Source organism: Paramormyrops kingsleyae, chromosome 9 (assembly GCF_048594095.1).
Source record: "Paramormyrops kingsleyae isolate MSU_618 chromosome 9, PKINGS_0.4, whole genome shotgun sequence".
Taxonomy (NCBI): domain Eukaryota; kingdom Metazoa; phylum Chordata; class Actinopteri; order Osteoglossiformes; family Mormyridae; genus Paramormyrops; species Paramormyrops kingsleyae.
Window position 1 is genome coordinate 32,300,383 of NC_132805.1, and position 23,973 is coordinate 32,324,355.

General features: G+C 45.2%; 1 protein-coding gene across 7 annotated transcripts in view; it reads right to left on the reverse strand.

Annotated features, from left to right (window-relative positions):
- rims2a (regulating synaptic membrane exocytosis 2a) overlaps positions 1 to 23,973 on the reverse strand; it is a 158,263-nt gene that overhangs the window by 41,079 nt on the left and 93,211 nt on the right. For 3 of the 7 annotated variants that reach the window (XM_072716797.1, XM_023811039.2, XM_023811043.2), the window contains 10 exons: positions 23,516 to 23,646; positions 22,944 to 23,115; positions 21,559 to 21,712; positions 18,868 to 18,936; positions 16,804 to 16,942; positions 16,096 to 16,197; positions 13,805 to 13,870; positions 12,466 to 12,570; positions 8,762 to 8,941; positions 5,427 to 5,536 (listed from right to left, as the gene is read on the reverse strand). In XM_072716797.1, coding sequence (XP_072572898.1) covers positions 5,427 to 5,536; positions 8,762 to 8,941; positions 12,466 to 12,570; positions 13,805 to 13,870; positions 16,096 to 16,197; positions 16,804 to 16,942; positions 18,868 to 18,936; positions 21,559 to 21,712; positions 22,944 to 23,115; positions 23,516 to 23,646 — 1,228 coding nt within the window. The remainder of the gene's footprint in view (positions 1 to 5,426; positions 5,537 to 8,761; positions 8,942 to 12,465; positions 12,571 to 13,804; positions 13,871 to 16,095; positions 16,198 to 16,803; positions 16,943 to 18,867; positions 18,937 to 21,558; positions 21,713 to 22,943; positions 23,116 to 23,515; positions 23,647 to 23,973) is intronic. The other 4 variants (XM_023811005.2, XM_023811024.2, XM_023811015.2 and 1 more) reach the window with 2 other exon arrangements.

Here is a 23,973-nt window from a genome sequence, read left to right on the forward strand (position 1 = left end):
GCATTACTCTGAAGAGAAAAGCAAAGAGGCGCTGGTACTGTGTACCGATGAGTACTGGCCCACTTCAAGCACTAGTTACAAGATGAAAGGATTCACCAATGCATGTTTAGTAGAATACAACAGTGTCATAAGATAGGTGGACACAGAGCGTGCGTGTGTGTGTGTGTGGAGGGGGGTGGGGGGTGGGGGTAGGTTTAACAGGTTAATGTAGACCCACCCAAGGGTCAGATGACTATTTAATTGAAATCTGTCACAGTGGGTGCCTGCCCTCAGACATGCATTCCCCCCAAACCTTGCCCCTACCTACACACAGTATAATCTGGTTAACCAGACATGGAGCTGGTTATTTCTACTACAGGACAACACATGCTGTTGGTTTCCGCAAGAGGTCTCGCATTATTCATTTAACGTTAATTTGTAATTTTACATTTAACATTATTAAGAATGAGGATACATATGTCAGTTCTTTAGCACTGAAATGAGAGAAAATTTGAAAAATGACTTCTGTGTTAAATTGCATAATATACGGATTAACCTCATGTGTGTCATCTGTAGGTCTTAGGTCATTTAAGAGCAGCAAACGCGCCATTTGGGCGCTTTCAGCACCTTTGGCGGGAACAGCTCCGTCTTATAATAATGAGTTTTGCGCCATCTGCTGGTGGACAGCTGAAATGGCTTTTCGCACTAAGCCGTAGCACATAATGTCTCTGAAAAGGAAGACACCGCCGCAGGTTTAGACTACACCTGCTCGATGTCAGCATGCTTGGAGTACATTTAAAGTACATTCAACAGTGAAGAAACTAAAAAAAAAAAAAAAAAAAAATCCTACAATAAGGAATCATATCGTAATTAACAGACATCAATATTATTTATCGGTACACATGTTTATACCCAATATCCAACCATACTGGATAAGCGATTGAAGGATGGACGAGGGGACAAGTTTATTTATTTATAGCACCAGGAGCTTAGCCCAGAGACCTAGTCTGTCCGAGGATCATCATATAGAATTCTCTCTCTGTGTCTTTAGTTACAATGAACTACGAAAGATTTGTGAAACGCAGCCTTGTAGTAGGACTGCTGTGATGTATGGAATTCTCAAACTCAGAACACGGTTGTTAGAACATCAGAGCTAAACAAATCAATCGGGGCTCGTTGGAATTCATTCGGGACCTGAGCTGCGAATGCCCCAGGACAAATATATTTGTATATATTGTATATATTTATACATATTTTGGTCATATTTATTCTGGCTACGATTTTGTGTAATTTTATTTTGTATAACTAAGCAAATGAATGCACTGTGCTTTAAGAGCGACAATCAAGAGGACGGGTGAAAACGGAGGTAAAAGTACGTCAGCCAGAACCGCCACACCAGTAACTCCTCACAGCAAACAGTTTGCACACGAAAGCAATCCTTTGTGGAGATCGAGAGGAGAGGAGGTACAGCGGAGCACGCAAGTCGGACGTTGGTGTAGAGCGGGCACACCACGCAGCATCGGGCAGACTTGCCTTTCCTCCCGTTAACGGGCGTGCCCTGGGACCTCTCCTCGAATTCTTAGTGTGGTTTGGAAACACAGCACAGTTAAATGATGAGTTAAAAAAAAAATTAGGACCACGGAAGTGTCACTCCTTATGTCTATGCAAACACACACACGCCCGCGTGCACGCGCATTAAAATGCACACAGGATCTGGCTTAAAATGTCATTCTACAATAGGCAGTGCGAAACAAAGGTTGTGTCTTTAACAATCCCAGAAAGAATGTTCCCTTTCGTAAGAGAAAGGGCATGCAAAACTAACTCATAGAGACATGGAGGAGTCAGACTGCAGCCGACTCGACTGCAGACAACTCAGAAGAACTAGGCACAAGAACAACCGGCGGTTAGCAAATAGAAAATGAACTTTCTCCCCTGCAAACTGACTGCGCAGCACGGATCAGACAGCATGGTAACTGAACTTCAGGGCTGGACTGGGATTAAAAATCGACCCTGGACTTTGGGGTAGATCCATGAGATCCACGCTACATTTTTCTCAGCCCAGATACTCCTCTGTACACCGGGAAAAAGCCTGGTATGCCAGATGGCCAGTGCAGCCCTGCATCTGATACGCGATGTGTCCAAGCAGCTACTAAATGTCTTTGTAAAAGAATGCTCTATGCATTTCTTCCTTTTGAGTTTTAGTCATTATAATATTATTTATTTTTACGATAAAAAAAAAATTATAATAACCTTTTTTTTTTTTTTTTTTACTGGAATAATGTTACGAGGTTTTAGATCACAGCATGTGAGGGAGCATAAGACTTCCAGGAGGAAAGGAGTAGGGAAGGAGAGGGGGGGCACCAAGCTCCGCCCATACAAGGGAGACACACCTGGGTCACCCTGGGGCTCGGACTCCTCCCCTGTTGGCTCTGAGAAGGCATGGTATGAGACAGAAAGGGTGGGGGCGGCTCCAGGCAAACACACACACACAAACACACACACACACACACACACACACACACATATATATATAAATATTATAGCAGACACGGGCAGAGGAGGGGCAATGGACATTGGTGAGATAAATGAAACAGTAACACTCTTGTGTGTGTGCACTCGCACAGAACCATTTCCCGTCTATGCCAAAGGCTATTAATTACACCACAGGGGGGTGTGTGTGATGATTTATTGCTTATCTTCCCCTGCAGAAGATATAGCGAGGTTATGGAGCTGTGCTGATTTGATTTTCCTTTTCAGGCGTGATGCGCTAGGCGGTGCATTCTTCCCAGGTCCGTGAGGGTCCTCAAGTTTCATTTGTTTGTCTTTAGCACCCCTTGCCCCCTCCCACCTTACATACCCTGACCCCCCCCCCCCCCCCCAACTCCACACACCCCCACCCCACGCAGCCCCACCCTTCATCACCAGCTCCATAAAGCCCTTACAGCTGGCACATGACTCAGGTCTGGACTCACGCTGGGGTCACTGGGGACACAGAATATCACAAACAGTGGTACCTCGAAACTCGAACTTAATCCGTTCAGAACTCCAAATCGAATCCTAAAAAGTTCGAGTTCTGATGGAATTTTCCCCATAAGAAATAATGGAAAACCAATTAATTGGTTCCCGGCGCCAAAAAAATACACCTAAATATGTTTTTTTAGCATTTAAACACAAAATGAACCGGATAAAACAAGAAAGGCATATACTATACTAAACACATCTAAGCACATTTATCAAGACAGTAATTTGTAAAGTAAGAAAATAAATGTATCCAAACAATGTGTAAAGTTAAAAAAAACAATGTGTCCTGCCCCGATCGTCCGCACCATCCGTGTGCCACGCCCGCCCGTTAACCCTGTGTGGAATCCCCGTGTGATTGTCTGTTTTTGGTTGTTTTTATTAGCTCTCTGTATTTCGTCCGCGTTTCAGTTTGTTTCCCCAGTCCAGTCATTGTATTGTCCGTCTGCGTTTTGCCTGCCTTACCTGTAATTAAACCCCGTATTCCCCGATACCCTGACGTCTGCGCCTTTGTCTCCGTTCCGTCCCCACTCGGCACGACAATATTATTATAATTAAATGTATTAATGGTTTATTAATATTAAAATAATAAGAAATCTTTATTTTAATTGTATTTTATTATATAATAATTACTATTGTTATTGTTATTATCATTGTCTAAATGTATTTTTACTGTCTAAATTTATGTATTCAGCTAGTGTAAACATGCACGATGCAATCACAGGGAATGCGAGGCTGAGACTGAAGCATTACCCTTTGTTTCCACTGAGAGACGTGCCGCATGACTCATTTCCCCGCATACAAGTTATCTTAGGTCGGCATTCACGGTTTGATTCAGATCAAGCTCTAGGTAATTTTTTTTCAAACCGGTTGGTTCGACTTTTAAGAAATTCGAGTTCTAATGAGTTCGAGAACTGAGGTACCACTGTAATTGTGATTCCACAGATTCCTCTATAAATACGGAGCTATTCCAGCTTTTCGGGCCAGGCCCCAAGGCCCATCCCACACACAGTGTCCTGAGTGAGGCCCCTAAAAGCTGTAGAGCCCTGTGGTTATAAAGTCACTGCACAGGACTCCCAGATTTGGCAGACAGGACATCTGGGAGAGCTCTGGCAAGCCACGAGGCATTCGGCGGGTGAGGCATCACCGCCCTAACTTTATCTGAGAGGCCTTCCCTTGCTGTTGGACACAGCCATGTCATTCTGAGCTGAATATATCAATAATATTCCCCGGGGGGGGGGGGGGGGGGGCGCCAACAAAAAGAAATGACAAAAATAAAAAAACAGGCATCCACATTTAAAACAAACTAATAAAATAAATATAATACTGCAGATCATCCATTGTTGAAGCCCTAACAGAGACCTTTTTAACATCTGAGGAGGTAGAATTTGTCCATTTTCTATATACAATATACACGATTAACCTTTGATTTTTTTTTCAAAGGTATATGCAAGAAATGCACAGTGTGATTCACCGTTGTCTGGGAGACCATTAGCTTCGCATTTCTTTTGCGTGGTAAATGCTGAATCACCTCACAGACGAGGGTGATTAATACAAACCGAGCAAGAGACAGGCACACCTAGAACGCTGAGGCCCCCAAGACAGTCAGGACGTCTCACGGCTGTGGGAGTGACAGACCCCAACACACAGCAGAAGGACAGAAAAGAGTCCATCCCCAAACCAGGGCAGCAGAGGGACAGAGACATCACTCGGGATCACACAACCGACATGTTCAGAAATCGGACGAGGAGAGATCCGGACAGAACCGGCACCTGAAGATCGCAGGGGCCTACTGAGAACAGGCTTGCCCGCTTAGAAGCCCATTCTGGGCTTATTTAGCAACACTAAGACCACACTGGAGAGTACAGACCTTCATAAGGCTCTTCTCCTTCGATTCCATCTTCTTGGGGGGGTGAGGGGAATGGGAGGAGGAACCAAGTAGAATTGTTAAATAAAGAGTTCCATAAAATTCTGATGGAGAACACAGACATGTTCTGCGACAGAGGAACGTGGGGACCAGGAGGCGAGGTCATTACGGGGCACAGAAGCACCTAGAAGGCCAGCGTCAGAAATGCACAGATGCACCTTCCAGACTGGTAGCTTAAACAGACCAAGAGCAAGTAGAGCTTTCTTCCACTACATCCAGAAACAACAACAGCAGAAACACTAAATACCGTTTCATTCAGCTAACATCATTTATTATTAATTTATCACTGGACCAAATTTACATATAGGTATGTATGTACAAACCAACCAGGTTTGGTGAAGCTGGGTATTTTACAAAGGGTATTCCTCATTTTTGCCTCCTCCATATTTAAATTGAAATGCAGAACATCTTCCACTGATCGGGTCTTTAGATGGAAGGGGGACTCAGCTTGATCTGTGGCTGATGGCCAGAATCCTTGGGAAAAAAAGATCGGATTACTTACTTCTTTCCAGTGTCCCCTTGGAAGGGAGTTGGGGCAGCTGCCGTCCTCTCCGACTGGACGCGGGGGTACTGGTGGGGCTGGTTTGGACCGATCCGCTACGGGGGTGCGCCCTATGGGACACAGACCGGTAAACATTCAGGCGACTCACACAAAGGTTGCAAGGAGGATGGATGAAGATCTCCTTCCGGGACCGTGAGTGGGGGGGGGCTGGGGCAGGAGGAGGGGGTCGTGAGTACACCAGAGCTCAAAATTTCCGCTTCCTCATTTTGCGCTGAGCGGGACGATGGCATTGAACTTAATCCCAAAATACAAGCAAGCCACAGGAAGAGGATCAGCCATGGCAGGGGTGGAAGCCAAGCCATGGGGATCTAACATCGCTTCTCATGATGGCGGGAAAAATGAAAGGTTGACATGCGTAGATCCAGCGTAAGGATTGTACCATGTGTGGTTTACGCGTGTGACGGTGACACGTCCCGTACAATCTTTACCGAGCACAGCCGCTGGGCACCTGCGCCGCTCGGGGTAGCGCTCACCACCCGACTGGTAACGCATCTTCAACGTTAACGAGCTTGTTGAAACGGCGATTGCATGGCCCCGGCTAGCCTGCAGGCATTCGGCACAGGGGCTGTCCTAGAAAAGGCCCAGGTTTCATGATCCCGTCTCCATGGAGAGCGGGGAGGATGCCCCCTGGCCTGGATCTGTCACCACCAGGTGTTTAAATGAGCATCTTAAAGGCTGAGCTGTGACTCGGGGTAACTGCTCACTAGCAAACAGAAAGCTGGGGAGGGGGCCAAACTAGACTGACAATTTTAATAAGCAGAAAATATATAAACATTTCAATACAATGTACACATGCATAAACAGCCTTTTCAGGCATTTTCATGAGCTTTTAAGCTTTGCTATTGAAGTTCGTGTTCATATTCATGCCTATAGCTAGTGTTTGGGGGCTGCAGGAAAGTTTATCAACTTTATTTTTTATTATTTTGTTATTATACCAACTTTCCCCTCAGCCATGTGAATGCAATTTTTATTGCATACATGCAAACATGGCCAGATGTTTCACATCAAATTATACATTCATGCTTCTCTTTCTTTAATGTCCTGCAAAGCATTTAACTGCTTGGCCAACCCTTTTAATCCAAAGCATGTTCTACTCAGGCTATGTGCATTCATAGAGCTGGATAGTTTTATCAGAACAGCTTAGCTTAGGTACTTGGCTATAAACACTCCAGGGGACCCCATGGAGGCTCGAGCCAATAGCCTTCAGGTTAAAGGACCTCAGTAAGCAGCTCTGAAAGGCACTCGGGTCAGGATCACAGAGCATGGTCACAGTGCCCAATGAAGACGCCAGGAAAGGAGGGGCCCCATGATGCCTCAGTTTCCCACCCACATTCTGTGGCCATGCAATCACTGTTCATCTCGTTGCTGATGCATCTCAGGAAATCAGGATTAATCAATAAATATAAGCAAAATAAACAATGAAGCACCAAACAGCCAAGCATGCCGGAATGTTCTACTGTGGTGTATGTATGTGTGGTGCACATACACAACCACGTATGTACCTTGTACATACCCACAGCTAAATATGCATAATTATACAATATTTGGCATTATTACTGAGATGGCCTGGAAAATCGCTAAGCAGTACCTTTAAATGTGTTTAAAGTCTGATTTCACTGGTAGATAAACAATAAAACAAATAAGTAAAAAATTTGCTACTGTGGCAGTTAACACTTCTGCATGCACAGTGCAACCACTGTATTACATCATATAAAAGTAACCTTAAGAAATTCTCTTTGATATTAACTAACAATCTAACCATATGAGGTGTTTCACAGCACCATGGTATCAACGACCAAAACTGAATAATTCAACATGCACATCCCACATCTTGTAATTTTCAGATATTAATTCTGCAGATTGGAAATGAAAGGTGTTAAGGAGGTTGTGCTAAACAGGGTAGCTGTATTAATCAGTCTGTGCTGAGTAGGAGCTACTGTATCAAACCAAAGAGCCCACAAATCCAAAAAAATAACCTAAATCAGGGTCTGTGTGTGGACAGTGTGCAGAAAAGTAACACATACAGATTGTGTCTGTGATTATTACATTGTGGGGGCCACAAAAACATGGAACTTTTTACCTTGTGGGGACATTTTTTGGTCCCTACAAGGATAACCTCAATTTTATAAAAATGTGTGAATGCAATCAAAAAACTGAAAAATACCAAAAGTCTTGTATTTTGTTTGGTTACTTATGGTTAAGGTTAGGGCTGGGTAGGGGTTAAGGTTGTCATGTTCGGATTAGAGTTCTGCCCATAGAAATGAATGGAGAGTCCCCACAAAGATATGAACACATGGATTGTGTGTGGGTTGTGTTTGTGTATTAACTTGACAGACAGGGTGTTCCTTAGTCAAGTCTCCTGTCCCAGAGTATCCAAACCAGTCATTCCAATGGCAGGCAGCACACATCCGGTGACCCTCGGCAGAGCATGGATCACATATGACAGTATTGGGCCATATCAGTGTCACCTCTGATTGGAAGTTACGATTTGTCTCTTCGAAGAACGATACAAACAAATCTCTATGGCTCTAAAGTGCTTCAAGATCATCAATTTACTTCCTCATGTATATGCATCTGTCACTTCACCAGAACCAGAAGTTATAATCCATTACACAAACTAAACCATAAACCTTAGTAAAGCCTTTACAGTTAGACCAGTAGGTAGAACCGTTGGAAGAACTTTAGGTAGAATCTTAGGTGGAATCTTTGGAAGAATCTTAAGTAGAACCTTTAGACAGAACCTTAGGTGGAACATTAGGCTGATCCTTTGGCAACAAAGGTACCTGTGCAAAACAGCAGCCACACATATGACACATGGTCAAATGATCATCTGGACAGACAACATGGCGTCTGCTCGAATTTGCAAAAAGAAAAAAACAAAAAATACACAAAACTCGGCTCACCCAAAAGGCTGCAAGAAAAGGGTGAGAGTAGCCATGAATGTCAAAATGCAGGACAACACCTGATGAGGCACGAGAGAAAGAAATCAACATGGAACAGATACCATCAAATGTCTGGTGTTAGTAAATAAAGTGCCATGGCCATCTCACACCATTATATTCCATCAGAATATAAGTAATGTGTTGTTAGTATGTGCCACGTCTACTGGGCTCATCTAAGATGGAGGGAAACAAAACAATCCAGCACTGTCGGTCTTGGAAGAAAATAAAATGGAGCTGGCAGGAAGGGGAGGCGGTGCTCGGGAAGGGGGGAGGGGTGGAGGTTTGGCAAAGAAGGGTCGATTAGCTGGGGCTGTTGAGATTTGCTTGGGTCACCTCGTTAAGGCAGGTGAGGGAGGGGCGGATCTTCCGGACGGTAAGGACGGCATAGACCTCATGAGGCTCGAGTCGGGCCGCTCACTGGACCGGGAGCGAGGGGCAGGGCGATCTACTGTGGGACGCTGGTCCGTGGACCGGGACCGGTGATACTCATGCCGGTCCAAGGCACCACAAGTCCTGCAACGTTAGTCAGAAAACCCGCTCAGTGTGGCCCCCCTCCTGGACCTGGATGAAGCAGAACAGGAGGACAGAGCAGCAAGGTGGGGGGGGTTTAGGGCCGTGAAAAAGGCACACTATGTGTTCTTCGGCCAGGCAGAGACAGGCTTGCCACTTCCTCGTGCTAGCATCTTAGCATGAGCCTGTTGCCATTTTAACATGACTGCTTATTGACAAGCCACTTACTGTCCACTTTTTTTTATGATCTGAACCTTTGATCAATAGATTAGCAGCAAATATTTTGTCACAAATTCTGGACCTTGGCCAGGTGGAAATGCTGATTTCCTGGACCTCCAGATCCCATGAGGGTGAAGGCCTTCTTGCTGCCCCAAATAATGTACCTTTTATGCTGCATTTAAATGAAATATTGACGAAGTTGTGGGTAAGGCTTCCTTTAACAGACAACCATGAATTTTTGGAGGCACTCTTCATGGTGGTCGCAGCTGTGAGTAATAAGTCTGAAATCATGTCAGTTCAGCAAAAAGACAGAATAAATCATTTCTGTTTCAGGATAACACTGACATAAATTTATAAACGAACAAACACATAACAGAAACACAAGTACACATAGACACAAATACGTACGTGAAGTACCTTATAGAACCAGGCTATGCATATATTATTATACACCATTTACACGGTGTGTACTGTATATATACAAACATAAAAGTCTCATCATCCAAGCACACACATTGAAACAGAACAATGAAAATTTACATCTGCCAATGGTGAGTATCATTAATTATACCAAGAGTTTGATCACTTTGGAAGTTTTGATGTTTGCCTGTGGACTTTCAGATTAAAAAAAAAAATTGTGATAAACAATTACAACATGCACTACAAAGTATAGGTTAAGTAATCCCAAATGACGATTATTTTGGTATGTACTCATCTTAAAAGGCTGTTTTTTGTCATTTCAGTTGAGACCAATTTTTTCTGGACACTCCTATACATTCGAACCTGACATCTCCCAGGGTGCACAGCAGTTTAACCTACACTGACACCTGCTGGTCCCGTGGCCAGGAAGCACTAAACACAATGGCTGAGTAAAGATGAATAGTCTGATTGAGGTGGAGTCCCTCAGCATGGACAGAAGATTTCCTGCAGAGGCGTGGCCACCAGTCGACACGCACAAGGGAGGTACCGTTTGTGACTGACTGACACACTGCGCTCACTCTCACTACTCTACCTCTACACATTAAGCACAGAGGTTTGCAAAGAGTAACTCCAGCTTAATCACTATGAAGATGATTTATTTGTCAAGGTGTCAATTCACAGTAAACGGCAAAAATTCTCAGTTAATGTGAGAACAGTGATGAGGGTCATCGTTAATTACAAGATACAGCGCTGGCTTGGTTATATATGACAAACTTTTAACTCTGAATGCCAATTTGCTGTGGGTTTGACTCAAAGACATTTAATACTGTGAGCAGCTCCAGCACATGCAGACCTGAGATCCACAGCTGGCTAGCAAATGACAAAACTGGTGTAACCACTTACAGACTGATCACTAACTAAGTATGCTTTAGTGAATGAAAATAAATAATGAACAGCAAGACCTAATCACTACCACAGGAATATCATGAAACTGACAACTTATTGATGATGAAGTCTTTCCCGTACATAGGCAGCACCTGACTAAGCCTCTCTCGGCGTTTCCTGCACTCGCATTTCATCTCGTACCTTCCTGGAGCGGCGCGTGAGTCATCAAAGGTTCTCTCATCTTTCCCCCCTTAATCCTCCTATCCACAGTGGGAGGTGCAAGCCAGCAGCAAGCTGAATGGAACTAAGGAATCCATTCCAGTGCTAAAGGAAACATAGCTGCTGGTAATTTCTGTCCAACTCACACCCACAACCCCGACAACAAGAGCCCCTGGTGGCAGGAGAGTCTGCCGTGACTCCTTAACACATTTACTGTGATTCGATATACCTGCAAACAGCAGCGCGGTCTTCAGGGACTCAAAGTTCTCCTGTCTTGTTAAACATGTGTGGGTTCAGGTTTTGTGAGGGGGTGCTGAGGGGAGAAACCAAACTCATGGGAGTTTTACTTACACAAAAATGTTCTGAGGGCAAAAGGAAAAATCATTGGTTCAGAGCAACTAGAAGAAGCATGACCAAGACATCTTATTGGATGGTCCCATCCCCTCTAGTTGCTTGGAGCCACCTCCACAACAATCTGATTGGTTATCTCTCTGAACCAATCATTTTTCCTGCTCTCAGAACATTTTTGTATAAGTAAATCTCCCATGAGCTCGAAACCGGGGGGGTTACTATCTTGGATGAGTGACCCAGAGAGCCTAGAAGAGTGACTTATTCACCATTAGCATGACACTAAACCTTTAGAATTGTAGTATTGCAAATGTTCAATAACAAATAGGCAAAATGTCTTCAAATTTAAACCACATTTGCTACTACTAACAATAATAACCTCACCCTTCATTGGCTATAGGCTCATACTTGTCTCCTCAAGACCATGTGTCTCTTTGGTCACCAAATCAATGCCGCTTTGAGATTCCTCCACCACATGACAAATGTGGTTCTCCAATGGCGGAGGGAGCTGCTGAACCTCGTTCGGTCATCAGACTCTCCCTCTACCTTCAAGAAACGCCTCAGTTTCCCAGAATGTTCGCAATGTTGCACTTTCTGCTGATCAAACAGTTGTCTTCCTAGGTTCTTGCTTTGTTTGTGTAGCTCTTGCTCCAATACTACTTAGACTTGTACCTGGGTATAGACTGCATGCTGAGCCTAGCTGCACTTATTTGTAGTCAACTATTTGTTGGTGATGTGCTGTTTGCCTCATTTACACATCACTCTGGATAAAAGTGTCTGCCAAATAAATCTAAATGTAAATAACAATAACAGGGTCACCATGGGAACAGTGTGAAGTTTTTGACCAGTAATTTGGAGGTGCAAATCCCAGGAAGCAAGTCACAGAATCAGGCTGACTACATCAAGCATCTAGGCAAAAATGAGTGCTCTCAGTAAGAGTTAACGCTAATTAAGGAAGCAATTCAACATTATTTACTCACAGAGCCAACATTATTTACTCATAGATAAAAATACACACAAAGAACGAAGTGGGGGGAAAAACAACGCAGACGGCTTACAGTCAAAGACAGCAGTACGTTCACGCCACATGGGGAGGCACATCATGTTCTGAGATCTTTCACTTTCCACTAGTAACATTGGCAGCCAACAAACCAATGTGCTAGCGAAAGGCGCTAACAAGTCCCGGAATGCTAACGTCTGTCCAGAAAAGAGTCGCCCACACACTTGCATGGTTCTCCACCGATTAAGGCAGTTGTGGAGGTCAAAAACTCCTCTTTTTTTTGACTCCTCAGAAAGATCAGCAATGATTCCACTTTAAATGGACATCATCGATGGCATGATCTGCACGGTCATCTCTTGACAATCGGACATGTTAAAAAAAGGTGTCACAGGACGACAGAGGACAAGGAAGAAGAAGAATGGTGTAGCGTTGATACCTCTCAAGGTCATTGTTATCACCGCCAGAATACGCATGGGCCTTCTTAGCCATGCGCAGTAACCTGACTGCATCTTCTCGACAGATAGGGTACACGAGATTGTCTCTGTCGCCAAAAAGACAACAGATCAGTTAAAAAAAAGAAGAAAAAGAAAACAAAGAAATGAGAAGCATAAAAACAGACAGGATTATTTTTCCCTCCTTCTGAAGAAGACGGAGAACAAAACCAAAGGCCACGATAGGACCATTAGCTGTTAGCTTTAGCTACCATGGAACCCACATCAAGCATATATTATTGATATGTGTTCAATGCACTGAACCCACCAAACACCATACAGATAATTAGGATGGGGGTGTGCAATAACCTCTGCTGGAAAACCCTACAGGTTCCGCCTCAGTTCGATTTGAGGGTTCTCAGGTGGTCGTCAGATGAACAGGTTGAAGGTTTGCCTTTCATTCAAAGGCAAAGCCGAGATATAGAAGTACTCTTCCCTGGATGCTTGCTCACAGATTTTTTTTTCTATTCCTCAAAATATTCACATAAACACAAGGCAAAAGTACACACAAAGGTAGTTTGTGAGTAAAGAGACAATTATGAGGGTGTAAAAGTGAGTGTGAAAAATAATGCAGAATATGGACAAAATGCGAGGAGCTATTAAACATGGATTTCCCATGATCCTTCACAGCTGTAGCACAAACTCCCTGATCAGCATAGCTTACCTGTTCAGCACTAGCAAAGTCTCCCAAACATTTGTAATGGCAAAAATCTATATATTTCTCATTGGTTAGACACACTTTCACAACATACCAAACTATATTCACTGGCTACAACAATTGCAAAACTTTACAATTTGAAGCATGGGATTGTGGACAATGATGTAATGATACAGGATGCATGATGTCACTTCCCAGTTCTGGCTTCTCCCGGCTGAAGCGGCCAGTCATTCTCAAAGGGAGCAAATCTTTCCGGAATACTGGATCATCGCTGTATATACCTTCAGCTACTCCAATATTTATGCTTATGAATAAGTCACAAGCAAAAATTTAACAAAGTGCTGTTCACAATAAGGAAAAAAAAAAACAAACAAACAAATATGGCATGCTAATTTTTGCTGACCACCTCCTGAGACAGAGAACGACTCTGCGCAGATATCCTGAGCCTCTTCCCTAAGTCAATTTGGTGGCTCGGGGAAGAGTGAGAAGGCTCTCAACACAAAGAACACTCCGGTAAGTGCCAGAAGAACTGGAGCCGTACGTGTCTGGGACGACGTCGACTTTACCAACAAGATTTCAACGGAAGGAGGGAGACGGGCATGAGCGACACTCATGTCGTGGTCTACCTGGGTTCCCTCTGGTGGCGATCGATAGGCTGGCTGTGTCTCGATCGTGGTATCGTGAGATAATGGCTGGAACCACATGGAGAGAGCAGAAACAGCCATGAATGCAGCGGGATGAAGAACGGGCTGGAGAACATCACCAGCCTCTACTCTGTCATGGGGAGGGGATGGTCATGGGCGGGGGGTCATGGAAGGGGAGATGGTGCATCCTTAACTGAGATGTGCTGAGAGATGGTTGGATGCCAAGAGGGGCGTCGGGTGGCACGTTACCACCATCCTGCTTACTGCCCCTCAAACCCGAGTGCAGAGTGAAAAACTCAACCAGCACTCGCAAGCAGCACTTGGGAGCAGCAGAGGGTATGAGAGAGAAAAAGTGAGAAGAAACTCTGCTCCAGACCCTGAAGTCTTCTGGAACATTCACTTTGAAATGGTTCAGCCTCACAGCTGTGACGGGGATAAATTGTTTTGAAGATTACATCAGCGGAAATCACACATGGATTTGCACGCATGGCATGATTCTCTATACATTATGTAGATATTTTATGATATGAAAGTGGTTGTCCTTGCAGGAGATGTTTGTGAAGCTCTGAAGACACCTTCCAAAAATCACGTCATTAGAAAACGGTTATAATCAATAACAGTCACAGTAGTCATTTCCTAAATGTTGGTGCTAGTGTAGCATGACAAGTTATGTAATCTCTGCAAGACTGTACAGCACGTTTGCAGGCTCAGCTATGAAGAGATTCTGAAATACTAAGAAGTCACTTAGCAGTGCATCCATACTCTGAAATCCTGACAGGGGTTTTTAGGCAGGTTGCTTATTGACTGTGAAGATAGAATCTAACAAAAAAAAGTGGGTTTTGCCAATCCCTTGTTCAGGATCACAGGAAGTGAGAGCTGGCCAGTGGTATAATTTGGAGAACACCAGCAGGCATTTATTACCGTCCTAAATAATCCAAACAGTTCATTATTCAGTTCTAGTTTAATTTCCTACCATTTTCAATAAATAGGAGAGGAATGTATTTAATTAACTGGTGAAATACAGTCTAGTGAACACTGTCACACACAATTTAGATAAGTGCACTTCCTGCTTATGAGTGTGATTTAGGCCACGTTCCTCAAATACGGGGGGGCAGGGGAAACTGGTGTCTGGGTGCACCCTGGATCGGTGACGTAAGCAAGGTGCGAGGACTTGCTAATTCTAAGCCAGCAATGATGTGAGGACCTCAGATCTCTTGGCGTAAAAGTAGGTGGGCTTGGGAAGGTAAAGGGTATCAGCAGCTGATACGATTAGAGGGAGTAGCTAAATTAAGGCTTTACTTCTTAAATTATGCACTTTAATGGTGAGCAGGAGTGAACCCTGTGGTTCAGAATGTAGGTATTAGCTTTAACACATTTCTCATTACCATTCATCTGTGTCGATTTTGATATCGATGGTTTTATCAATGAAACATTACCAACTGTAAACTGTACTCATTTTTTTAAGAGGCACAAAAACCAGCTGAATGTTTAAAACAGCGACTTGACTCCATTTCCTGTGGAGCGTGCTGGACCTGAATGCTTGTGCTTACTTCATCAGCTAATCAATTAGCCTTAATTAAGCTGATAATTGTTTTTTTTTTCTGGAATATAAAACGGCAGCCACTTTCAGGTGAAGGGTCCCAGATTTACGCTTACAAAAGTGTGTTTTAACAACTTAAGAAATATATAGTGTATTAATAAATAGTCTAAAATAGTCTAAACCACCAACGTTCACAGGACGATGAGTATAAACAGCAAGCGTGTGCTTATACATATAACCGCATAACATTCAAACCGATGAAGGTGAACTCTTCGATTTAATGCAATGTAATATTTAATGCACTGCAATATAAACTAGAATATACCCCCCAAAAAAATGGTTATTTTTTTAGGACCAAGCTTATGTTTTTATTTATTTTTCCCACTGATAAACCTTCACACACACACAAAAACACTGCTCTCCAGTGAACTGGTGTTGACCCACTGACCTACAGCAGAGATGCATCGACGGGGAGGACAGTGGAGACGAGGCTTGGATCTGGTTCTGGATATGATACAGTGCCGTTGGGGCCAGAACCACAGACACTGAACAGCATATAATTTCAGATGGACTTTGTAAATATACTGGATGTCAGCTTTATAAAAAAGATATGTTGGGAAATAAAGGTCTTCACAGATCAGTGCACTCAGCCAGCCAGCAGATGGAGGCACGGCGATAAAACCACGGGATAGGAGCTTCAAGGTGGGTTACAGGGAGGAGGGGTCTGCCGTACCTGTCGGGGGAGTAGCGGTCTTCTGACATGTGATGCCGTTCCATCCTACCAGTGGTGTGGTACTGCGAGGGCGGCCCACGGTCACCGTGGTCCAGGCTCCGACTGCGGGCACAGAGCGGGAGCCCCGTCACTCGTGCCCATGCTGCTCAATGGATGCCAGCTCAGAACAGCGCTGGCTGTCACACTGCCCCGGCGTGACAGGCCGCAGACGGACCGATCGGCACAGGCTCATGCTCTCGTCGGCAGGGTGCAAATTCCCACAGGAAGCCTTTGCAGGGGCACGTATGGTCAGGCACGCATTAAACACTTACAGACAGCACAAACAGCTTGCAACAATGGCCAACCAACAAATAACCTTAATGGCAGTGACGAGAAGAACAAGGCCTGTGAACAGATGGCGGGCGGGATTTACAGCGAGGTGTCAATCACTGCCTAGGTTAACCAATGGGAGGCAAGGAGATAACCAACAAAAAGTGAGCTAAACACATGATAATCCCAATATTAACTTGTTTTTCCTATCTCTCCTTATTATTAATAAGAATAATAATGATTATTTAAAATGCATGGTCTGTTTGCTAAACCTTTGCTTTCAGACTTGCGTTTTTGCCTATGGCCAAATAAGGCCATCCGCCACTCCACCCAACATGCATCAGGTTTCTACCGCTCCACCCATCATGCATTGTGGGGCTGGGGGGCGAGCTGGGTTACCTTTGCGGAGGCGGGACGCTGGGCGAGCGCGAGCGCGCGCGGCTCGTGTCCGCTGACCGTGAGCAGTGGTTGGATGACATCACCTGCTCAGGAACGGAGAGCGTGGAGCTCTGGAGATCCCTGCTGTTCTGTCTGTAATCTGGAAAAGGGGATGGGGGGGGGGGGGGACAGAGCTGGGGGTCATGCTTTTTGCGGGACTGGGTGCCGCAAATCGCCGTCTAACGCTTCTACATTTCAAAGCCTGGGAGAGAAAAAAATACTGCTAGCAGGGATTAGTCTCGATAATGGCTTCTTCCTGGGGGACTTATCAGTCCAGTGGGCCTGAAAGAGTCCATTATCCAGTAATCTGTGGCGGCGGCAACCGTCGCCAAGGTCACGGCCTCGGTGGGTCCAGTGCCAGTGACATGCAGTGGGTTGTACAGGACTTTAAAAGGCTTAAGAGTGGACCAAAAACAGGGTTAGAGGGTGGCACTCAAAGTCTGCAGTGAGGAAGGGAAAGAACAAACGTAAAGTTAGAGTACCACCTTTTCTGAATCATCTGAACTACTGCAAGAGACTGAAAAACTGAGCATTTTCTAGTCCTCGCAACTGCAAATGTCTCACAACCTGTCAAAATGATGATCATAATTACCATGCATCCATCCATACATCCATCTTCTGTAACAACCTACCCTATCCAGGGTTACAGGCATAGTTACCAGCAAATCCAAATATAACCAAGATGGTTTTCCTGAAGATTTAGATGTGACATTTGTTTGACATTAAATTACTACACCTGTGAGTCTGCTTCACCCAAAACCAGAAAAGTTTACCCTAAAAATGGGATACAACTGTAATCCTGTCTTCCTACATATCTAACAATAATAATAATAATATCTAATTTGTAAATAAAGTCTTTTGCACATGGTGTCATTTTAAACACAAACTATACACCCATTTTCAGCAATACATCAGAATTATTTGAAATGACATTTGTAATCAGCTTTCTGTATAACTCTTAAACTATGAGAATTTGCAAAACCATTAAGAAGCCAGTGATCGTGTGAGTCCAAAATCCAAAAGGGAGGTTTCCCTTCCCCCGTCCCACGAGATGCCATCCTGCACTGTCAGGCTGACGTGGGAGAACGGTGGGCGGCCAGCCAGTCTGGAGGGGCCCCCCGCCGTGCTCCAGCATTGCGTGTTTCAGTGAACTGGAGTCCAGGGCTTCCCCCCCCAAGGGAGACACACTTTTACAGATGGACGGTCGAGTCTGTCAGCCGTCAGCAGTGAGACTTTTTCCTTTTCTTTTTAAATTCCGAAAACGGCGTGACTCACACAGGAGAAATCTATAACCCCCCCCTGAATGCTAATCGACCCCCCGCCAGAGCTTTGCCTCAGCAGACTGAAATGGGGTCTCCAGAATCAGGAGGAAAGTGGGACCATGAGAATACTGAAACAGAGTAGCAGTAAATGGAAAGGGGGGGGGGGGCAGCAGTTGAAGGAAATTCTAAAAAGACAGAGGGGGTGGTGATGGGAGGTGTGGAGGGGTGGGAGGGAATTTCTCTCTTCCCCAATTTCTGATTGATGCTCCCCAATTCAAAAAACACCACTATGTGATACTGCAGTTCAGGACAAACCCCAAACACCAAATTCATTTTGAAACTCACCACATTCCTCCCACTCCATTACAAGCTCACGCTCTTATTGCGAATAGGGCGCGCAAACATATCGGCCGCAAAGTTAGATAACAGGGAACAGGAGCGGATTTGGGGGAGTTACAAATAAGCGGGCATCACAGAGGCGTTATGAAGGATCCGGACAGGCCCAGTTTCCGCAGTGAACCCGACACTTTATGGTCCAACAGGATTGACGCGCGGCAGGTAACTGAGGAGGTCGTCGCTGAGACGGATCGCGGCGCAGTGCGTAAAAGAAACCTGAAAGGCGAGACACGGATGGGATCAGGACACATAACCGGCAAGGAGGATGATCGGAAAGAGAGCCTGTATACTCCAGTCTGGATTCGCTGGGGGGGCACGGCTGAGGTGTGTGCGGGTTACGTACTCGGCGTGATCTCCGTCTCTTTACCTGATACTACTCCAATTCCGTCCTCACAGTCGTAGTCAGAGATTTCACTGTCACTGATTCTCTGGGATCCTGGGTGGAGAGAGAGGGAAGGAGGGAGGAAGGGGGGGAGGGTTGTTTAGTGATGTCCATGTCAACAGCCTGGAACTGGGAGGGGTCATCAAGGGCCGATCCCCCCCCCCAGACCGTGCAACAACGGAAATCACCAAAACAAGACCTCCAAAGGACAGGACTAACAGTTCACCTGGGGCAATGGCGAGACTACGCCACCAGGTGGACACAAGCAGATGGACAGTGAGCACACACTGATGTGGAGGACAGACCATCAGTTTCTGGAAATCGCATACATCAAAAGCTAGACTGACGTATCGGTCACCAACAACAGAGGCAGCAGGAGGGCCTTTTTAAAATAAAATAGTACTATGGGCCAATTAAGAAAAAACACCTCCACATAACGTACTATTCTTCAGAAATGTATCACTTCAGTGTGACATTTTTAGAAAATATTAGGTCTGGAAACTTCTGAGGCTTCGGCAGCCGGTGTGAAAACTGGAAGACAGAACGGTGCCATATTTCACAGGTAACAGGTCAACAGAAGCCGCGTGACAGAAACATTCCAGAAGTATTCTCTCCACACATTCGGATATTCGGTCAAGTGCTAAAACGTTTCCGGAAGCAATTTTTAAATCCTTTTTTTTACATTCAAGTTTATCTTTGACTGAGAAGGAATCTGCAGTTCAAAAAACATGTGATGGTTTCCCAGACTGATCTGCGCTCTCAGTTGGCAGCTTTCTGGCTCTGATCTCATCCGGTCACCTTAAATCCACCGGCCTCCACATGTGACCCTCTCAGGTACAGAGGCGTCCAACTCTGACTCCTCGGCTCGCGTCGCTGGACACCAGACAGTAGGCAGAAGAGGAATGAATTAAAGGGCCCAATTAAATATTAAGATTGTTTTTGTTATTGCAGTTGCCCAAACATACCAGCCTTCCAGAACACTGCCTCAATAAACTGCTCAACCAGTGAAACCAACAGACGTGCGCCATGGACACAGAACACAATTGACACGTAAGCACTTGAAGGGAAACAGAGTCACTGTCAGAGGAGTCACGACAGGTAGAGCCGGTCAACAAAGGAAATTATTAATGTTTCGTCAGTAAAAAAGGGAGCCCAAACCGACCGTAACGATAGCAAGGGGTGGGGGCTTTATGGCACATCGTACTGACGCGAGCCAGGGTGGGAAAGACAGAGCAGAAGAAGTGCTTCTGGGAGAACCAGAGGGGCAACAGGATGGCTCAAAGGGATTAGAGGGGGCATGTGGATAAGATGTAAATGTTGGGGTGTGAAGTGAAAGGGGGCAAAGTCCAGCCGAACAGCACGCTGACGTCGCTGATCTACACACTGCATTATCCGAGTTGTACAGGAACGGGTCTTTTTCTGGCGGCGGACAGAGCAGGTTGAGAAAAGATGAAACACGGGAAAATGGGTCAAACACTAGCATCCGTGGAAGTCCATTCTCTTCGTAGGGGCCTGAGCGCAGGGTAGATGGGGAAAGGTACAGAATAGCTCCCTTTCAGTCATTTAGTTTAATGTCAGGCACACAGGACACAGAAAGCAGACAAAGGTGGGGCTGAATGCCACAACCTGCCGTCGTTAGGCTGGGGAGCTAATCAGCAGCCCTGTGCCAAAAACAGCCCAGCTGATCCTGATTAGGGATGCTGTCCTCATTATGGTGTAAACAGGGTCAGCTGGGAGGATGAGGGAGATGCTGCTGGATATTTAGGGCATTATGGTCACAGGGGGGCTGGAAGGGTGTTTAGTCTGCTGTGTCTCTGCGCGTTGCAGGGATTTCTTTTGTTAGTTTTGAAGAGACGCTTTAGCAACGATTCTTAAATATGCCTCGTTCCCATTTCGTTCGGTTATTTCCGGCAAGTCCCTTGCTTTCCTGGGTCTTCCGTCTCAGCGCCGTGATAGACCTCTGCCCCACCGGAACGAAACATTGTAAAACTCTGTGATTATTATGGAGTGCATCACACTGCCTATCAAAACACACTTAGAAATACTTTGAGAACAACCACAGATATCAGACTCATGTTCAACGTTCACACAAATACACAAAGCAAAATATACCAATGTTTTACTCCCCTTCAGACTAATCAAAGATTAGGTAAAAAGAATCATGGTGGTAAAAGTTACTCCAAGACCCAGGAGGATTTAGCTGTACCATTGAGCTAAAAACATAGTTTCTAACAAAATAGTTACCTGGGTAAATGGGAAGTTAGTGGACTGAGTGGTTAAACAGCAAGAAAGAAGGTTGATTCCCCTACCTACAGAACATTATCAGAGACCCGTGATCTCAAGCTCTGCATTTAATCCACTTTAGTTCACAATGTAGCTTTGGCACATAATTTCACAAAACAAAAACACAATAATGATCACAGACATGAAGAGAACGAAAACAGAATGGCTGTTACCTCACGGCACAGGTAACGGCTGAAAGAGAAGGGCCACGTGGCGCAGGATACCAGTGTGTCTCTGTGGTGACGCTGAGTGTAATGCAGGCAGTGAGCGAGCGCCATAGGGGGGCCATTAATCCGGGAGGGGGGTTAACTGCGAGGCTAATGACAGCAGCGGAGGCAGATGTTCCACCGCGGGTCGCCACGGCGACGGCGGAGTGGCAGGGAGGGGACCTACTCTGCAGCCTGGGTGTGGGACTCCCCCCGACGGGCGTCCTGCGCTGCAGCTGGGGTGAGGGGCGGGGCAGCGGCATGGAGGACACTTCGTGTGTCTGTAGCTTATACCAGTGTGGCTCGTCGTCCAGCAACGCCGTCTCCAGCTCGATCAGGATCTGTAAGGGGGGGGCACTGGACATCAAGGCTCGCTCTCTGTCCATCCTCAGGCATGCGAGACACACCCCCGAGCCCTAGGCCATGCGGGGGGACACCAGAACAAAGCCCCAACGCAGAAGGATCCAAATGGAGAAGCACAACCCAAAAACATTGCTCAGATCCCTCATACAGGTGGCGCTCTTCTTCACTGCAGTATGACTGTACTGATGTTTTTATTAAAAGCTTGAATGAGCCAGTGGGGTATTTTAGTCACCAGTGCGGGGAACATTACATGTATTAAAAAAAAAAATCTCAGATCAGATCTTGCTTGCATCCTGCGAAGACTATTCCATAGGTTTACTAGGGTCATTTACTGTACAACCATTTTTCTTTTAACTTTTCACACATTTCAGAAGACTTACATGAGCTTGGAGAGTTTGGAAATATTCCACTGTTTCGCTGTCCATATGACTCACATGCTGCCCTGGCCATTTGATTTGCTCTTACTGGGTCAGGTGGTAAGATACTGTAATACTGTGCAGGAATATATTTTAAACACTCAATGTGGACCCTTAAAGATGTGAATAAGATGAAATGTTCTCTGGCTGGTTGACAGCCAAGAAAAACAAGGCAGTGAGCCAGGGAAAAGCAGTCCAGCAGCAAATAAACTAGACAACACTGACTCCTCCCACTGCAGCTTGGCATTATGGGAAATGCTCACTACCAAATGCATTCCTGTACTGTACAGGAGTATTCACTGAATTTTGGAATTGTACGTTCCAAAAGTAAGAGTCATTCATTATTCTAATTATTTAAATGAATAGATTTCTTATCTTTCTGAAATTTGATCACTTCAGTTCCTTGATTTGATCTCGGGGACTTTTGGTGTATCCATTGTATCAGTTATGTATCAGTTATCTAATCATTTAATTGCCTTCAAATTAAATATTCCCTGAAGTCTACTATAAATATTCCCATGCAACAATAATAATAATGATGTACTTTATTTCCTCTTTCATTTTCCCTAACCCACTTACAGCCCACGACCTTCATAACCCTAACCCTAACCCTAACCCTAACCCTAACCCTTTTGACCAGATCCCTAAGGATAATTCATTCATCTCGGTCCTCACTGCCCCAAGTCAGATTCCAAATTTCATTCTCTCATAATCCAAGTGTCTTGGTACTATTGAACACAGAACCAATATGGTCGCAGGACCCACACACCAGTGACGTCCACTGTCCCCTTACCTCTCCCAGGAACTCACTCTCCTCTTCTCTAACCCGTGCTTGGTCCCAGAGCGTGATCTCCAGCATTCGCTCGCGGAACTCCCGCCGGTGCACCGGTGAGTACATAAACGTCTGGTTCCATTTGGGCTCTAATGATTTCTTTACTGTTTTTGTTCTTCTCTTGCTCTTATCACTGGAGGAACAATAATTCAAACTGTTTTTATTTACCACCGAGGTATGAGATTCTGAGGGTGCCAGAAACAAGAATCACTGAAAGATAAAAGAGGGGCGGAGACTGTGCTCCCTGTCCAATCATTCCTCTACAGCAGCTGTTAATCAAGCCAATTAACAGTTCCCTTCCCTAAAGAGCAAAAACAAAGGCATGGATGAGAGGCACGTTTGCTTAAAAAAAACCCACATGAATACCCTATGAAGCATGAAGACCATAAAACTGGAACTTAGGACATCAACAAAGCATTGAAATGGTGTTATATTCAATTATATAAACACACAAGGAAGCACACAAGCTGTCTGCATCTATTCTTAGATTCTAACTTCAGGAACGAAGAGGCCCAAACTATTTATACTCTTACCTTCTGTCGGGCAGGAAGTAGATTTTTACGTAGGGATTCCTCGGCCGCCCGTCGTCCCTGGAAGGCAGGTCCTTTGCTCCCAAAATTGTGACAATGAGCTGGTGGCCCACTTTGTCGTACCAGAGTTTTACCTGCGGGGGGAGACACCGGTTCTGCACTGAGTGCCAGGGGGGTGCGTGAGTGTTGGTGGGAGGGTGGAGGTTGGGGTGGGGGGGGGGGGGGGGGGGGAGCACAAATGGCCTGGAGCTACCTGACACCAGCCTGTCACGTCACATGCTTAGCGCAGCCTCTCCGAAGCGCATGTTTGGTGAAATATGATGACGGCGATGACATTAGCAGGGCACAGATTAGCATTCAGAACCAAGAGCTGGAACAAGCATAGGATTTTTGATAGCAGAAAGTTTCAGGAAATGTCAATGGATCTATATGCTTCCTAGGCTATTACAGATCCATTTTTG